General features: G+C 41.4%; 2 protein-coding genes across 13 annotated transcripts in view; one reads left to right on the top strand and one right to left on the bottom strand.

Moving 5' to 3' along the window:
* Nucleotides 1–10,309, bottom strand: part of myo9aa (myosin IXAa) — a 98,458-nt gene extending 88,149 nt beyond the window's left edge. For all 11 annotated transcript variants that reach the window (XM_063472080.1, XM_063472107.1, XM_063472097.1 and 8 more), the window contains exon 1: nt 9,987–10,309. The gene's annotated coding sequence lies outside the window, so the exon portion shown is untranslated. The remainder of the gene's footprint in view (nt 1–9,986) is intronic.
* Nucleotides 10,310–10,734: 425 nt separating this feature from the next.
* senp8 (SUMO peptidase family member, NEDD8 specific) lies at nt 10,735–13,165 on the top strand. Of its 2 annotated transcripts, none has more exons than XM_063483132.1 (2): nt 10,735–10,807; nt 11,821–13,165. In XM_063483132.1, the coding sequence occupies exon 2, from the start codon at nt 11,848–11,850 to the stop codon at nt 12,511–12,513; it is 666 nt and encodes a 221-aa protein (XP_063339202.1). In that variant the 5' UTR covers nt 10,735–10,807; nt 11,821–11,847; the 3' UTR covers nt 12,514–13,165. The 2 variants fall into 2 exon arrangements, with proteins under 2 accessions (XP_063339202.1, XP_063339264.1); XM_063483194.1 differs by lacking the exon at nt 10,735–10,807 and adding an exon at nt 10,814–11,106.
* The last annotated feature ends 4,369 nt before the right edge of the window (nt 13,166–17,534 follow it).

The raw sequence follows: 17,534 nt of genomic DNA on the forward strand, positions 1-17,534 counted from the left end.
ACATAAGCACATTCCTTAGAAACCCATACAGAAAGATTCAGTAAAAAAACAAAAGGATTCATGAAATAATCTGTTCAAGCTTCATGCTCATGCTCCTGTTTCTAGAGTTCAGATGCAGTAGGTGAGCTGGCCATGTTAGCCGATAGTGAAACACCTGCTTGGAAACTTGTCCATGCACTCAATGGATGTCGTCCACAGTAGACGACATGATGGCATGGACTCATTAGTTATCATTTAGTAACTGTTCCTTTTTAAATGGTCCTTCACTCTGGGTTATGCAGGTGTAAGTAAGCTTTTCTCTGCCTCCTGCTCACATTGGCCTAAATCTGCTAAGGATAAGAGCATGTCTATTATCCATTCATGTGCTTTTGATTGTTTCTTAACAAAGAACAGAAGCTAAAAAGCACAGCAGTATACAGATATGTTCTGCCTGGTGATAAACAGACCAGATCAGCGTTAGTCATAGTCATAAAAGTAAATAAATGTGAGTAATGTTTTATTAGTGTTATCAGTATCCAGCACTCTGAAGGTGTTTTTCAAGGAAGCTAAAGGGGATTTCACAAAAAATGACTCGGCACATGACAAAATTGCAGAGATTTTCTACAGAAATTTGCAGATGTACACTTTTAAACATTCCTGCTTTTGTTTTACTGAGGAACTTTCTACCTACTCACTATTTCAGGCTTTATAGACACATTATGGATCTGTAGATGAAGAAATCTGTTTGCAGAGACTACTTTGCCTTGGGCCAAAATGTTGAGTCTAAAACAAGGCCGTGTTCTTGGTCTGACCTCACGTTTATATTTTATTGTTTTAGAGGGTGGAAAAATGTTTTTGCTTTCAGACTCCATTCTAGCTCTGGAAATATCAATATCACCCCGCAGTTTAGATTTGGCCAGCGACAAAGGAAAAGTACACCACCCTACAATAAAACACGCCAGCCGGTGGAAGGTACATCATCAACAGCTGTTTGGGTTTTCGGTCTAACAGTTTCTTGGAAATCATACTACAAAAATGCTCATATGATCACTTTTTTCTCTCTTTTTACGCCATTATGATTGGTAGAAATTTATGAACTCAGAAAGCTACAGCATAACAATGAATGCCTGAAGTGAAACAACTGTATGACATGCATGGAAACACATGCACATGCCAAGTTTCACTTGAAATGAACATGAAAAGAAAAATAAGTCCTTCTGGAAGAAAGCCGTTCCATCTTGTAGCCCATCTTGGTAACACCCTAAGGCATTTATTTGAGTAGTTTTGACATTCCTATCCAATTGAATAAAGAGAAAACCTTAAAATTAATTAATGTACCAGGATTTTTAACAATTTGCAATATGCCAAGTACTGTAACAATTTAGTCACCACACGTTGCAGCCAATCAAAAGGCAGCCACAGAGTTTTTGTAGATGTAACGACTAGAGCAGGGCGATATGACCAAAAATATTTATCACGATATACATTTGAAAATTTGCGATAACGAAATAACTGACGATATAATTGACACTAGACAAAATACTTTACAACTCCACAACTTTATTAGTGCAAAAAAACCCAAACAAACCATCAATGTATTTTCACTTAAACAAGCAGCTGTTTTTTATGTGCATTAAAGTTAAAGGCATTTTCAGTGGAAATTGGCCGACATATCCTCAGCATAACCATGTATAATATCCACAAAACTTAAAAAGAGGTTATACACACACAATACGGTAATATTATGTTGAAGCACAGTACGTATCACTCCGCGAGGCTCCTGACCACGGTAGCCGTAATGCTCCGACAATCCATCAAGCGGTGCGGCTTCATAGCTTAGCAAAGTCGTACTAAAACATTTGACAGATTTTCGAGCGCCGTGTACCACATACAATCGTTTCGAGGTCAGTAAACACAACCAGAATTCATACATAAGGCACACGTCGATTTTCTGAAAAATCAAAGGATTGATTTTAAGTGTGCCGTATTTTCTAAAAAACACGGTAATAACAACGGCCCGCTAGCATGCTCTACCAAAAATAGTGCTTTGTCATGTATCTGACGAAAGCTAAACCAGTTCCACACCACTGAAGTTGCAGCATTTTTAAAAACCAATTCTGGTTCATCCGTTTCATTCAACGATCCGCTTTCGCCCTTCTCATTCTCCGTCGCCGCCATGCTTTTTCCGCCATGTGCGTATGAAAACATAGGCACTACGCATGCGCGTTTTACCCATATTCTATCGCGGTATTTTCTTATCGTTGCCCAACATTATACCGGTATTACCGTGAACAGTATGATATGGCCCAGCCCTAGTAACGACATTGCTTCCCTAGCTTTACTCATGAGACTGAACCGTTAGCTAGCTCTGAATTAGGAGGTAGGTTTGTCAAACTAAATGTTTCCAGTGATGGATGTTTTTTTGGGGGGGTTGAATTGTAAGTTTGTTTGGCTAATATTATCTCAGGAAGGAGGTGCATGAGATGAGCACTCTTGTTTTTAGTATCCCCAAGTATTTTTAATTACTTAATAAAATATTTGTATTTGGTGTAACAATGTAACATGTTGATATTTCCACCATCCCTATTAAATAGAATCACCAGTCAAATCTAATCTGTTATCTTCACATATCTACTGGTCTCTAAAAAGTTCAATAATAACTAATAAACTGGACAAAATGTGCTGGAGCCAAACAGCAGAGACAGAGGACGGGATATAGAGGAAGGAAGCAGAAGAGCAGCAAGATGGTGTGGGTCTAGGAGGCATCACTGACCCAGATTATCCACACTCCATTTCCCCCTCAGAAAGTCCAAACAGACCCATTCAGCTGCCCCTGGCCTCAGGGAAGACAGTGCTGAGAAGCAGTTAGGACACTAGCATGTTTCCTGAAGAACCATGTAAAGCACGTGATTCTGTTGTAAAGGCCAACCAGATGGTAGGCACAAAACATGTACTAAATAGGCACAGTATATATAAATACAATGGATAACAGTGTCACAGGGACTGGGATCTTGTCTGCAAACACAAACACACACTCTGAGGAAGAGATGCCAACAGGACTCATCTCGTCTTTCACAGCTGAGTGGAGATGAGCAATAATGACTGTAGCTGCTCAGAAGCACGGTGCCAAAATGCCCACAAGCTCATCGCAAGTCAACGGTGCTTCCTATTTTGGATACCTGTGATCCAGTCGAGCATACAAATAAAAAGATACAAATATTTAGTTTTTGATATTAAGTCATACCAATGAATGTGTCATCTTCATGGTCAATTAGATCAAGTCTAGAGCCAAACTACTCCTTTGTGAGGCGTTGCATAATGATAAAGACAGGAGACTTTTCCTTGAGGCCATTCAACACCTACACTGAGAGCTATTTCAAAGACATCAAAATGAATCATGAAATACATAAGTGGGCATCAGCAATCAAAGGAAAATGCGACAAAGCAGCGCACCAGATCTGGACAATCTGAAACCTCACATGGAAAAACATGTAAGCAAGTATGTCAAACTAATCACAACAACTTAAATAAACAAGCCAGTCTTCATACCCTTCAGGCTTTAATAGTTTTTTTTTTTTTTTTTTTTTAAATGGTACATGTTGCACCTTTGTCTAAATGAAGTCAAGTTTTTTAGTTCTGTGATTTTTTTCACCCTGAGATCCATTAAAGTTACAAACATTTTGTCACGGACAAAGTGAAAAAGCAATTTCCAAAATCATTTATGCAATGGAAACAGTATACGCCTTCACCAGCTGATAGTAATGACAGGTCATTAAGTCCAACTCTGGGTCTGAATGTTAAGCATCATTCTAAGCACATCTGTTTAGCGTATTAGGAAAAAACATGACCTGTAATTACAGGGCGGTGTTACAGAGGCTCTCACTGTCTTCTCTGAGGATGGGGGATGGCTCCTGTCTTTCTGCCTTGAACAGACCACAGGCTTTTTTGAAATCTGAGCCCGGTGCTGCAGTAAGGGCTGCAGCCACCAGAGAGAGAGCCAGAACTTGCAGCGTGATGATAATGCAAGTTTGGTTGCAGGCTTCAAGGGGATGACGGAAGATGTCGGTGATACTCTCTAGAGAGGCTACGTATAGTGTTACGACCTCAGGGTTAACTGCACACGCAAAGTGTTAAGAGAAACCAAGCAGATTACTCTTCCAGTGTTATTCATTACTAAAACTGTGTGTTCACGCTATTAAAATGACTTTTTGGAAATGCTGGACATTTATTTCACAGTTTTCTTTCTTTCTTTCATTTCTTCAAATACCCCCTGACAGACCTGAAATATGCATAAACATGCATGGTCTTGTTTTATTTACTGCACTTTTGTAAATGTGCACGAGCACAGTAAAGCACGAGACACATGAGTTTGTAGACAAGAAGGGACAAGTACCGAGCCCCTACGGTGAAAAGCAATATATTCTCTGTTTATATTGGTCTACTGAGAAAACAAACTTGGATATATCTTCATATTGTCTGTAGAGTTCATCCCCTGTGATCAAAAAACTGGTGCAAAAGGATGAGTCTACAAAGAGGCTGTTACCCTTTGATTCTTCTGATGAAAGTCTGCAAAAGCCAAACTACCACCAAAAATAAAAACATGAAACAATTTGTGAGCTCATTCTGACTTGAACTCTCCATCCAAAACTAGGACAGCTGGCGTTTAGAGAGTACTTTCGTAGCTCACCTGCTCAGGAGAGCAAAGGTATTTGCTCCACTCAAACAGCTTCACTGTTAAGTGGGCTCTTTCAGGCAGAGTGGAGGACTTGTGCTTTGTGGAGACAATAAGGACCCTGTAATCGTCTCTAGGGCGTCCAACTGGAGTCGTTCGACCACACCACTAAGCCAGCGCAGTGAATGTGTGTGATGAAACGCATCAGTGGCTAATAAGCACGAATGCAGGTGGGCGCCAAAGTAAACAAGCAGGAACATTAAACCGAACACCGAGGAGATTCAGCAGAAGTATCTCATTCTTTAATCATACATGATCTCTAAGATTATATAAACTCTGCTTGTTGAGACTGAAACGTCAGGACAGGAGTACTTTAATCATCACAAAACACTGCTTTTTATTTTCTTATAGACACACAGCCCCTCAAACTTACTCAAAATATACAAAAAACTTTCTTATGTAAACAAGAGATACATGAATGTAGCAAGTTGTTATCCATACAGTTTATTATACTTGTTTATACTGACTGGAACTGTATTTTACAGCATATGAAACTGCTTACCCAATTCAGGGTCACAGAGGGGCCTGGAGCATATCCTAGCTGCCTAGGGTAAGAGACTAGGTACACTGTGGACAGGTTGCGAGCCTGTCACAGTGCCAACAGAGAGTCAGACATTCATTTGAATTCACATCCACACCTATTAACCTATAATTAATTTAGAATCACCAATTCACCTAAACCCACTACCCTACATGTCTTTGAACTGTGGGAGGAAATCGGAGTACCCAGAGAGAACATGCAAACGTCACACAGAAAGCCTTCCTTCAAACCCAGGACATTCTTGTTGTGAAGCAACAGTGCTAACAACCACGCCACCAAAACTGCCCAGTGATCCGATTATAATCACTAACAAATAAAGGAATCATTGTATGTCTGTTTACTCCATCCACGCATCTGAGCCATTTCAAACTGGGCAGGTGTCAAGCTGGGGACATGGGTAAGTACCATACTGTAATTTCCATCACTCAGATCAGGTTCAGGCCCCTGCAGCTAGTCAGTGGGACAGAGCGTGGAACATCTTTGGCTAGGTATTACCATCAAATACATTGCCATTTATTATAGGCTCTTAAGGGGTGTCCACACAGGAAGTAACTAGCAGATATGTGGTGACCAGGGACCACAGAAAGCTGTTCAATGATTTGAAGCAACAATGGGTGACGCAAAGAGGACGCTTTTCAAGTTTCTGAACTTCAAACGGAGCAACTCAAGCGCAACTAGTTATTTTTATGATACAGCTGACTGACATATGACAGGGTCGTAAATAGACAACCGGTACCTAGGATGTCCATTAGCAGCAACAAAGCAACGCATGACAAGCACATCTTTTACCTGTGCATGTGCCCCCCCACCACCTTTTTTTCATAAATCTGAGTTTTTGGTTACAGCTGTCATGTAAAAATAATCAAAGATTTCAGAATTACAACAATCGCTTTGTGCCAGCAAGTGTGAAACAAGAGGCAACACTTAAGAGCACAGTTTCATAGCTAACAGATACACTTAAGCATAATCTTACAGTAGCCTACATCATCTTCTCATTTACTGCGCTGATAGCTACAGTAAAGATTAGACAGCAGAAGAATGCCAGCCATTAGTGAGCATGTCTCGGACTGCATTCGAAATCCACCTTATCGTAGCCTGTTTGCTGTCTGTTACCCACGGCTATCTCCGCTCTTCCTCCCCTTCTGCCTCATTCTGACAGTGAACAGACTACTGTAAACTGCCAGGATTTCTCACAGATAACAACGGCAGTGTAGTGCAAAGACAGAACTTTAAACTTCATTTCTTCCTGTCCTCTGGACTGTCCAGCAAACCAGCAATAACAATTCAAAAATCATATTTCTTTAAAGTTTTAATATTATATTTGGCGCTGGTTAAATATCCAAATCTATTGTAATGTTGTCTCCTTCTGCTATAACAATATTCAAGGCTTTAAGAAAATGATAAACTCAGTCAGTTCAAAGTTTTAAGTGGTTTCGAGGTAGGACCACTCTGTAGGTGGACAGAATTGTATAACATTACACAACAGCACATGCCTGGGGATTAACCACGGGCTCTGTCCAGTCCGTACCATGAGGCTGCAGGGGGCCAGGAGCTATTGTCACAGCTGTGTCACAACACACACCCACAAATCCACAACTTTAGTTTCCTGCTTATAGTCTTCTGTCATCATGCACAGGTTTTGCAGATATACTGCTGTACTTTGACAAAAATAGAATTCTGAAATTAGTGTTTCTATGGGGCTTAAACTCTGTGTTTTGGTTTTGGTTTTTGTGCTCTAATTACAATTTCCACAATCTGTCTAAGCCTTAAAAATTCAAATAATAAATTAGGATGCAAGTGAGAATCCCTATTCACATACCTATTCATTTAATTAAAAAAAAAAAGAAACCACAAAGGTTTTGAACACTTTCTTCTCTGTCCAAAACAAAGACACAGAGGATTTAATTTAATTTAAAAGGATACAAAGTGAGCTTCCAGCAAGACCAGTGCTGTTTGTTCACTCCGTTTCCCCATTGTAAAGGATTAATTAAAGAACAAGTTAGGCTTTTTTCACATAAACAAAATTGCAAAGAGCAACACAATGCACTTTCTTCTCTCTCCATCTCACTCCAACTACTGTTAGCACCGGCGAATTAATGAGGGGAAATGCAAAACGTGGGGAAGCTGAGCCTGTGAGGCCAAAGCCACCCTCATATAATAGCGTACTAAAGAAAGGAGAGCTTTGTTCAGTGCAACACAAGCAGGTTCCTCTTTAATGACTTCATGTGCATGCCAATCACTTGCGCCACACAATCTCAAAACGCAGCCACGCCACTTTTCAGGACATGCCGAAGTTTTAAGCCTGCAGCATGTGACTGATAGCAGCAGGTAATTCAGTCCAGCAGATAACACCTCAGGGGATGATAACTGGGAGGTTATGCTAGAGTTTAGAGGAACGGTGCTCATGGGAGATCACAGGAGCTCTGGTGGATGAGCAAAGAAGTAGTCACAAGACAAAGGGGTTGTTAGTTCTAGTCTCAAGAGAACAAAACAGCAGAAACAGCATCTATGAGCTAGTGGTAACTCATTGTTTTAAGCACATCACAGTTACAGTCTGTGGGTGTTTAACAGAAGCAACTTTGTTGTTGCTGGTTATTAAGATCTGTGCATGGCAAAAGTAAAACGTGTTACGAGGAGCTCTTTCAAACGAAAAGGGCAAGGGTAAGTAAAGATTCGATCTTAGTGTTACGCAGACCCCAATGACATTTTGAAAGCCAAATAATGAGCTCCTGTATTATTTTTTTCAAAATATTTAATTTGCCAAAAAAAGCTTTAAATTATACATAAAAAACAGTCACTTCCCTTCCTGTGCAGCTTCTGCCATCACTCTTTGAGATGCGCAACTACTGTGAACTGGAAAATCCTCTGAGAGGCTAAAACTGTTCAGTTTCATTTTCCAAAGTTTCAATTTCAAAGGCACTGAGTTTAAGTTAGACACAAGGAGGAGGGCCAAAGGCAGGCCACACACTGGCTCTTCTTATTGGAGAATGACAGTCAGCACTGACTAAGTCCCAGACTGTAGCGATCAAAAGAACAGCTAAAACTTAGCATGGAGCAGCACTACTTGCATATGAAGGTTTGCGATTTCGTAACTCGAACCTTCAAAAACTTAAAAACATTTCTTTAAAGTATTCCTAGTAAACCACAGACTGCCTTCAACAACAGCAGTGGTTAGTTCCTCTGAAGAGCTCAAATCTGAGCCCTAAGCTGCTAAATCACAGCTTCAATCTTTCAGGTGGCGTCTGCGAGACCATTCACTGCACACCGATGTGATACAAAACTGAGGCCGGTCCTTTAGAAATAGCAGACAGAGGGGTCTGTGGGGTGTCAGATGTCAACAGGGACCAGTTGCTGGAGTCTCAGCCTGGGCTTCCTCTCGTGCTGCAGCAGCTGTGTCTTCTCAGACCTCACATTCCTGCAGGACAGGCCCACTTTACCCTCATCACCTGTGGTGATCTGAGGGCGGGACAGGCTCTCAGGGGCACCTCACCCACTGCAACATGAATTTAAGTCATTTACCTTCCTTCCTTCCTTTTTTTAAACAATAATCATCTAGCACCAAAATGTATATTTTAAAATGATGATAGAAATAAAAGTCCGTTAGGAGCATGCTGACGGTCTATGGACTTTTGCACAAATTGATGATCTTCTGGTGACATTTGTCCATTCATAAAAAAGGTATAAAAATGACTTAATGTAGTCAGTAAGCACCGCAGATCAACTCACCAATAACTTACATAAAAATTAGGCTATAGTCTCTTAAGGTAAACTATAGTAACTATACTATAAAATCGATCAAACCCACTCAAGTGCACTCAAGATACACAACCAGGCGATCCCTTGTAAAATCTGTCTAAAGTCAGCTCTCCATCCACAAACACACGCACACACACAGAGAGACACAATGCCCATGATTCAGCAGCTTCTTCACCCCATTAGACCTCCCTGTACAATTACAGCTGCTTTGCAGTGCATATTGCCTTCAGTGCATTATAAGCTGCTCTGTCTGACCTCCACTAAATAATACATGTAACCACTTACCCCACCCTGCCGCAGTAATAGCTCCCATTTCTGCAGGACCGTGAATACATAATACCTGATTTATGTCGCAGTGACATATTGTGTGCGGTTTCATGTACGTATATCCTTATTTTTGCTGTCTCAATCTTCGCATGCATTGGTGTTCCCCTATGCTTTTTGCAAACCTTGTTTGAGCCTGTAATGGATAAAAAAACGACCCCTGTCAATAGTTTAGAGATAAAAATGAGCCCTTTGTAATTTGTATTGTGCACTATCACAAATAAAATGAAAGAATAAAGTAAATCCAGCCTGCTTTTATTATGTTACATGTGGTTGTTATTCTTATAAACTGTCCTTCAGCCAGCTGTAGCTGTGCAGTAAGCACTCTCTGTAGTGTGAAATGACATCTCAGTGAGGAGCAGCCAGAACTTTTTACAGGCTCACATCAGCTCTGACAGAGACTCCTCACTGAACAAAAGCACCGACTGAGCACCCCAAAACACACACACACACACACACACACACACACACACACACAACTTAAGTCTGCCAACTGAAAACAATGCTGCAAATGAGTGCAGGTCATAAGAAGTTTCTTACGGACTACAACTGAATCATAGGTTCACTGGCAGCTTCCAGCCAGACGCCTATCGTCCCACAGCGGGGCAGCCCAACGCACCACAGTGTATAACTACCACTAAACATCACTCTTACCTCCAGACGTGAGCTGTAAAGTCAATTTAAAGTGGCACTCGAGTTTTCCCGTCTCTTGTCAGGCTTGACCGTGGAGCTACACACACTTGTAGCCACGCAAAAAATCACCAAGTCTCTATTTAATTCCCTGCATTCCCACTGAATTAATTTGCTTTCTTCTCACTCGACTCACTTGCCTCTTAGCAAAGTCCTCGAAAGTCAAGTCCGTGTTGAAAACCTACGCATTTTTTTCTTTTTCTTTTTTATCCGAGCATGTTCGCAGTTTGAATCCAATTAAACGGCAGTTCTTCGCTGCTCGGTCGCTGAAAACTCCTCTCGGTCTTGCTAATCAGTGCGGCTCAGCGGTGCGCGTTCACGCCGCTGATGGGAGGGGAGAAAACACGGAGGGGGAGGGGCGGAGCGAAGCAACCGGAAGTACCCTGAAAAACACAGGGCAACAGTGACCACACTGCACCTCTCGGATTCCGATAATGGATTATAAACTTTGGGGGTCATGTTAGAGTTTAAAAAAAAACAACCTAAAATAACGGAAATTCACTTGATTTTAAAATACGTAGTTTTATCTCGCTTTATTCGCTGTAAAATGTAAAGAAAGTCACTTCTCCGGTGCTTGCATGTAACGACACAGAATGTCAGTTTTTCAGTAACGCTCGCGCACCCATACCCGAATGCAAGGAGCCAATCACAAGCAAGCTTATGTCCACCCCCCACTGTCGCAAAATGTTACGGTCTTCACGCCGCTGTTTACGATAGTCATTGCAATGAGGGGCATCACCGCTCGTGTTTTCGTGGTACTTTTAATTTGAATGTGTCATTTACAGGTAGGACACTTAACGGACACTGTGTATTTCAGTTTGGCAGCCCACGGTTAATGTGGCGCATGCTCAGGCTGCTGTTTAACTCAGTTTTTTGGCTACGAGTGACGCTAAAAACTGTCGGTTAGCGAGCTCAAGCTAAAAACGCAGGCTCGCTTGAGCGGAGAGCTGCCTGCTGAAGTAAACGCATTGCAGTAATGTGATGCTCCGCAGTGGATTCCCGGCCCAGCAAAGCGCTACTGTAACATCTCTGAAAATAACCTGATCGGCCAGTGCGCTGAAACGGCTCAAGTTAATGTGTCTGAGTGAGTAATAAAGCAAAGTAGCGAAAGTCAACAAGGATCCCAGAAACAGGCAGCCTGCGTTAGCTTCAGTGAAGTTTAACAGTTTGTGCGAGTTGCTTAAATGAACACAGACTGTGACTGCGTTTGAATCACTAGTTCAGGATGAGATCTGTGAAAAAAAGCTTCATGTTTGAAACAGGTGCCAGGCTGTTCTGGCCAACTGGCATCAGAATGAAGTGAATGAAGCCTTTTGCATTCTCTAAGAAACCCAAATGACGCCTTTAAATTCGTCAGATTGCTCCCCCTCCCTGAACCTGTTTCTGCTGGAGCTTTCTTCCTGTTAAAATTGAGTTTTTCCTTCCCCCTGTCGCCCAGTGCTTGCTCAAAGGGTGGTTGTCTGATTTTTGGGGTTTTCTCTCTATAATTGTAGGGTCTTTAACTTACAATATAAGGCTCCTTAAGGTGCAGTAGTTGTGATTTGGTGCTGTATAAATAAAACGGAATTGAATTTATTCTGTGAAATTACTGCTCTGCTGAGATCAACAGCTGCTAAATAATATTGCCTGTGAGATCACAGCATCCTTAAGGTGGTATGTGCTGATTGAACCTATTGTAGAAAAGAGCAGTACGAGACAAAGAAAAGCAGTTCTCATATTAAAGAAAACACAAGCAGTAAATTTCTGATGAATGAATTAGCCGAGCCCTAAGCATTAAAGCATTTCTGTGTATTTTCAGACTGACACACTCTGACTGCTCTGGAGGATGGATCCTGTAGTGCTCAGCTATCATGACAGCCTGTTGCGGCGCTCTGATGTCTCTCTACTGGAAGGACCTTACTGGCTTAATGACCAAGTCATTGGTTTTGCCTTTGAGTACTTTGCTGCTGAGCGCTTTAGAGTCCTGGGGGAAGCCGTCATCTTTATCAGCCCAGAGGTCACACAGTTCATCAAATGTGCTTCCTGCCCTGATGAGTTGGCATTGTTTCTGGAGCCACTGGATCTTGCTTCTCGTCGCTGGGTCTTCCTAGCCGTGAACGACAACTCCAACCAGACCGCTGGAGGGTCCCACTGGAGCCTCTTGCTTTATCATCACAACTCCAACCACTTTGCCCACTATGACTCTCAAAATGGCAGCAATTCACTTCACGCACGGCGCATCGCCAGCAAGTTGGAGCCTTTCCTGGGCGCAGGGAGGAAAGCGCTGTTTGTCGAGGAGCCTTGCCCATCCCAGCAGAACAGCTATGACTGTGGCATGTATGTTATCTGTATTGCCGAGGCCTTGTGCGAGAAGGCCCGGGTGGAGGGCTCGCCACGCCTTCCTGTGCAAATGATCACCCCAGCCTACATCACCCAGAAGAGGGCCGAGTGGTGCAGACTGATCCAGAGCTTAGCTCAGAATGACCTCTGCTGCTCACTGTCTTTCCCTTAGCACGTCGATTGCCCCGCACTGTATGCAGAAAAGCTGTCACCCCACATATCTACTGCTGGAGAACCTGAATGCACTCCCTCAATACAGTATATAACTATATATATGAAATCTATTTCTATTACAGTCTCCGTCATACTCCATTATCAAAAAAGAGTTAAAAACATAAAGCAATGCTTCAAATATTTAATGATTTCAGAGAACTATTGGTGTCGTGTATATGCACAGAAACGAAAAGTATGTAAACAAGAACACCAGCATGCCTATAAAACAGATTTTCTCCTGTGTACATATTGAGTGAGGACGTCATGTGGAAGAGGCGGCACAGACTTTTTTTTTTCTCCATTTTCTGAGTTTGGAGCGAATGTAGAAATGTTTACACAGATTATTGCTCAGGGTCATTTTAAATGAACTGAATTGACAATAAGAATGTGCACATGAACTCTGGCTCCTACTTTTGTCACACAGTCATTGTGTTCGTCAGCTTGAACGTGCATACTTTTAGTTTTTGAGATAATTTGAAGAATTCCTGCTGTATGAGGGTGCCGACATGCTGTGAGTGTTTATGGAACAAAGGGCAGTGTTGGGTGGTGGAATGTATCGAGCTCACTGTCTGTCGAGCTAATAAATGTGACTCTTGTCACATTTTTGTTGACACAGTGGTACAATTATTTATTATTTTTAATTTTCTTTCTGTTGACATTTAAGTCATTTTATGTCAGAAAAGTTAACTGCACGTTGGTTTACAGGCGGTCACATCACTGAGGAAATTACATTTGCAGATTTACTGAAGCTTAAATGTGTGATTTCTAGATTTTTATATTAACCTTCTGTGTTATTGATTGCCGAAGTGTTGCAAGCACTATACGCAGGGTATCATAAAATCTGGCACCCGAATTTTTATCTGCTTTTGAGTACCTTAAGTTTTAAATGTTCCTATTTGGCTCTTTAGTGGAGTGTTCCTTGGTAATGGATGATGACATGAATCAGTATCTTAAAGAAGTGCGCTAACAGCAGTAATTTAGTACTCAAAGTGGAACAAAGCACAATATCCAGGTTGTTACATTCAGCAGTTAAAGGCCAAGCAGACTTTAAGAAAAACTAAGCAGAAAACATAATTGGCAAAATATTAAGACTGTATTCTAATTGAAAAAAAAAAAGTGGCTTTAATGTGTTTTTTCCTTATCTTCTATCATACATACACTGTTACAATGGTAAACACGAGCTTCAGTTTCAAATCACAACGTCAGTAGACGTGTAATGAGCCAAATACTCAGACTTCAGACTGCTTTGCATGCGACAAAACAATTTTTGGCTTCCTGTGTTGTCAGTGAGAGAAGATATTACTAATGACATCTCAGACAAACAGCTCTGGCTGTCAGCAAATAAGTCCCGGCCATCTGCTCTTTAAACCTTCTGTTTGTAAGGGGCAACCAATCAGAAGAACGTTAGCTTAAAGGCAGAGCACGCAAAACAGCTTGTTTCAGACAAGGGAATTTGAGGACCTGCACCAGGGTCCGGTATAAGATGAAGAGAGGTCAGTTTGAACTGCGAATCATGCACAGCTACTCTAATCAAGTAAAAATAGAAAAGACAAGGAGCTGGAAATGAGAACAATAGTGAAGACTTTTTCACTTCACTAGCTCAAAATAAATAAAATGGCTGTAATTTTTAGAAACATCAGAAATGTCCCACAATATTTCCATGGACATCCCGATGCAGGATGGGTGGGTAACTTGTAAGCTGTGAGCTCATATTGTAGTTGAAATTAGGAAGACGCACAGGAAGGGCATGCACCCATTTCTTTTAGATTTCAGAAGGAGGGAGTGTGGATCAATTAAAAGATCCCTGCATTGTTCTGTTTTACATACTTCCCTCCTGACACAGCTAAAGCGAGTTTAGATTCAGGATTAAAGAGTTTCACAGCCTATACCTAGAGATGGGGTGGGACACACAAACGTGTCATTTGGATTTTAGAAAGAGGGAGTGTGTATCAATTAAAAGATCATTGTCCCGTTTTGTATTAGATCCTTTATACCGAAACAGCTAAAGCTTGTGTAAAGTCAGGATTAAATACAAGCTGGATGTGTAAGCATAGTTTCATCTGTTGGCTTTCGGAAATTTTGTAATGAAGAGTCATCACCAAATCAGTCCGCCACGTAGATTATAGTTAGGAATACTCATCGGTAACCATGTGGCAGAACAAAGAGCATTCAATTCCTCTGGCTGGCTGCCCTGCGCTCCTCTTAAATTCACACTGCTCAGACTGTTTTCACCCTCCTCTCTCCTTCCGTTGGCATTCTGTGCGCATCTACAGCCCACAGGCGTATTTCATCCGGAGTAACCAGTCAGACGAGCCATCGAGGTTTACTATTGTCCTCATAAAATGCCACAAAGCTGGGGCATTCTCTGCCCTGGCAGCACACTGCATTAGAGAGACAAAGTGCCCAGGGTAAGAAACACACATTCGTTTAGACAGATTTGCTTCTAAATGGCCAATTTGTCAAGTCCACTCCAAGAGTGTTTACAGGGAAACAGCTCGGCTCTCTGTCTGTTGTCATCTCCCGGTACTCTGGGCCTGGTGTAGTATGCCAGGACTATTTGTCATAGTTTCAAGGAATATGAACTTATTACATACCAAATAACCTAAACAGAAATGGATCAATTTAAATCCTACAAAATCCAGTAACATGCTGTTTGTTCTTTTGGCAAACGACGCCCTGCTTTCTGTGGCCTAAAACAAAGCTTCTTAGTGTTTGTGGTTTTACTGTGCTGTAAATCCGCGATGGGTTTATTGATAATCTCCACTTATTCCAGGCCATATCTCACCTGCTGGACCCCGGCTTGTGCACCTGACTATGCAAAGTGAGCTAAACACATCCAGTAATAACAATAGCAGCAGCTGGCATTTGGAAGCGCACGTGAAACACTGCAAACAATACTGACAAACAGCAGTTAGGCTGGCAGTGCGGTAAAACTGATAAAGCAGTTATAATGAACTAGCTCCAATAAAATGAAATAGCAGCTGTGAAAATGACACTTTGTGTAAATGAGGTGCTGATAACATTTTGGCTGGTTGCAATAGGGTCGTAAATGAAGGAAAACAGGACCGTCTGGATCAAGGGAATAACAGGTGAGCACTTCAGAGAAAAGCAGAAGTAAATGAAACACTATTACTGCAACACTGGGTATCTATGAGTACAGTTAATATCTGTGTTACAGTTTTGGTGTGTGAAATACAGCCAAAAAAAAAAAAAGCTGTGTTTGTTTATGATCTGGAATAAGATGAAGAGCTGAAATCTGCACGTATGGAAGTGAATCACAATGCAAATTATTAATCTATAAAGTTTGAGCATGTTTTTTAATCACAAATGTCACAAGAAAAGCATGAGAACGCATGATAGTGAAAAGCTGTGCAGTGCACTTTCTGTATGACTTCATCAGTCTCTCTCAGTGACGTGGAATCAATCTGCTCCATTCTTATTTACAGCGTGGCTTCAGTTCTTTAAGGTTTGTGGGCGTTTGTTTATGCACAGCTCTCTTAAGGTCCTTACAGAGCATTTCAATCAGGCTGGGCTCTCTAACTGGCCCATTGCAACACCTTTATTATTTTAAATTTAACTTTATTTTTTTTCCTGCCATTCTGTTGTAGAGTTTCTGCCGTGCTTGGGATCATAGTGAGCATGAGTCAGTTTGGGCCAAGCTTTAGCTGGCGGCCTCAAATTTAACTAGATGGTATAACATGGTCAACTGAGTGACTGCAAGGTGCCCACGTCCTGTGGCTGCAACACAAGCCCAAATCATCCCCCCTCCACCACCGTGCTTAAAAGTTGGTGATAGTTGAAACGCTTATCCTGATGTGCTGTGTTTGATTTTCTCCTGACATGGTGTTTTGCATTTTGGCCAAACATCTCTATTTCAGTGTCAACTATCCAAATAATATTGCTACAGACATCTTGTGGTTTGTTTGTTTGTTTGTGGTTTGTCAGCTTTGCAAACCGAAGCTGTCTTTTTTCTCTCTCCCGCGAACGCTCCCAAACAAGTCGTACTCGTTCAGTCTTTTTCTAATTGCACTGTCATTAACTTTAACAGCTAACATACTAACTGAGGCCTGTAGAGTCTGAAATGTAGCTCTTGGTTGGTTTGTGTTTCTCTGTGTGCTGCATGCTCTAACCTCGGAGTGATTTTGCTTGGACATTCATTCCTGCAACAAGTGTGGCATCATGCTAACACACATCTGAATGCTCCAGACCCGCAAACTGCTAAAACCTGTTTTTATATATCAGGTAATCCTGTGCATTTGTGTACTTAATTTTCTGAGTCCTGCAAATGCTTTGTTTTTCACAGCAGTCACCAGCTCCATAAAACTGCAGCAAAACAAGAAAAAAAACATATGCACATTCTAAGAAAGGCATCGATAAATGTCTCAAGACTTCTTTTTTGCTGTGTTTTATTTTATGTTGTTCCTGGGATTTTTCCAATGATTTCGATATTTTGGATCACCATACTGAAAAATGAAGTGTAATACATAGGTCATAAAAGAAAACATTCAGTGCTCTAACACAGCTGACATCTGTGTTTGAGAATTTGAGGCTTGCCTTAGCCTTAGTCTTCAAGCTGTACTTGTGTTCCTGCATCTCCAAATTTATTCCAGCAAGTATTTTGGTTTTAATTCATTTCAAAAACCTTCAATGTACACACTACACAACATTTGCAATTAATTTCAGGAGCCTCAGCCAAGGTTTCCTCTCACCTCATGTCTCAATGTCTCCTCAGGAACATGTATGCAAACCAATGCAAACAAGTACTTACGAATGAAACATATAGTTTCATGATGGAAGCTCAAAACTGTCCCCGAGCTCTCAGAGAAAAACATATTTGGGGAGTGTTGGCTCTTGCAAATGACATCATATCCTGTCACAACACATCTGCAGCCAACTTAAACAACGTGGAGCTTCATAAGCAGCAGCATGTGTGAGAAAAGGCTTGATTAAAACAAGCAGCATCCCAAAGAGAGGCCTAAA

Source organism: Pelmatolapia mariae, linkage group LG1 (genome assembly GCF_036321145.2).
Source record: "Pelmatolapia mariae isolate MD_Pm_ZW linkage group LG1, Pm_UMD_F_2, whole genome shotgun sequence".
Classification (NCBI taxonomy): domain Eukaryota; kingdom Metazoa; phylum Chordata; class Actinopteri; order Cichliformes; family Cichlidae; genus Pelmatolapia; species Pelmatolapia mariae.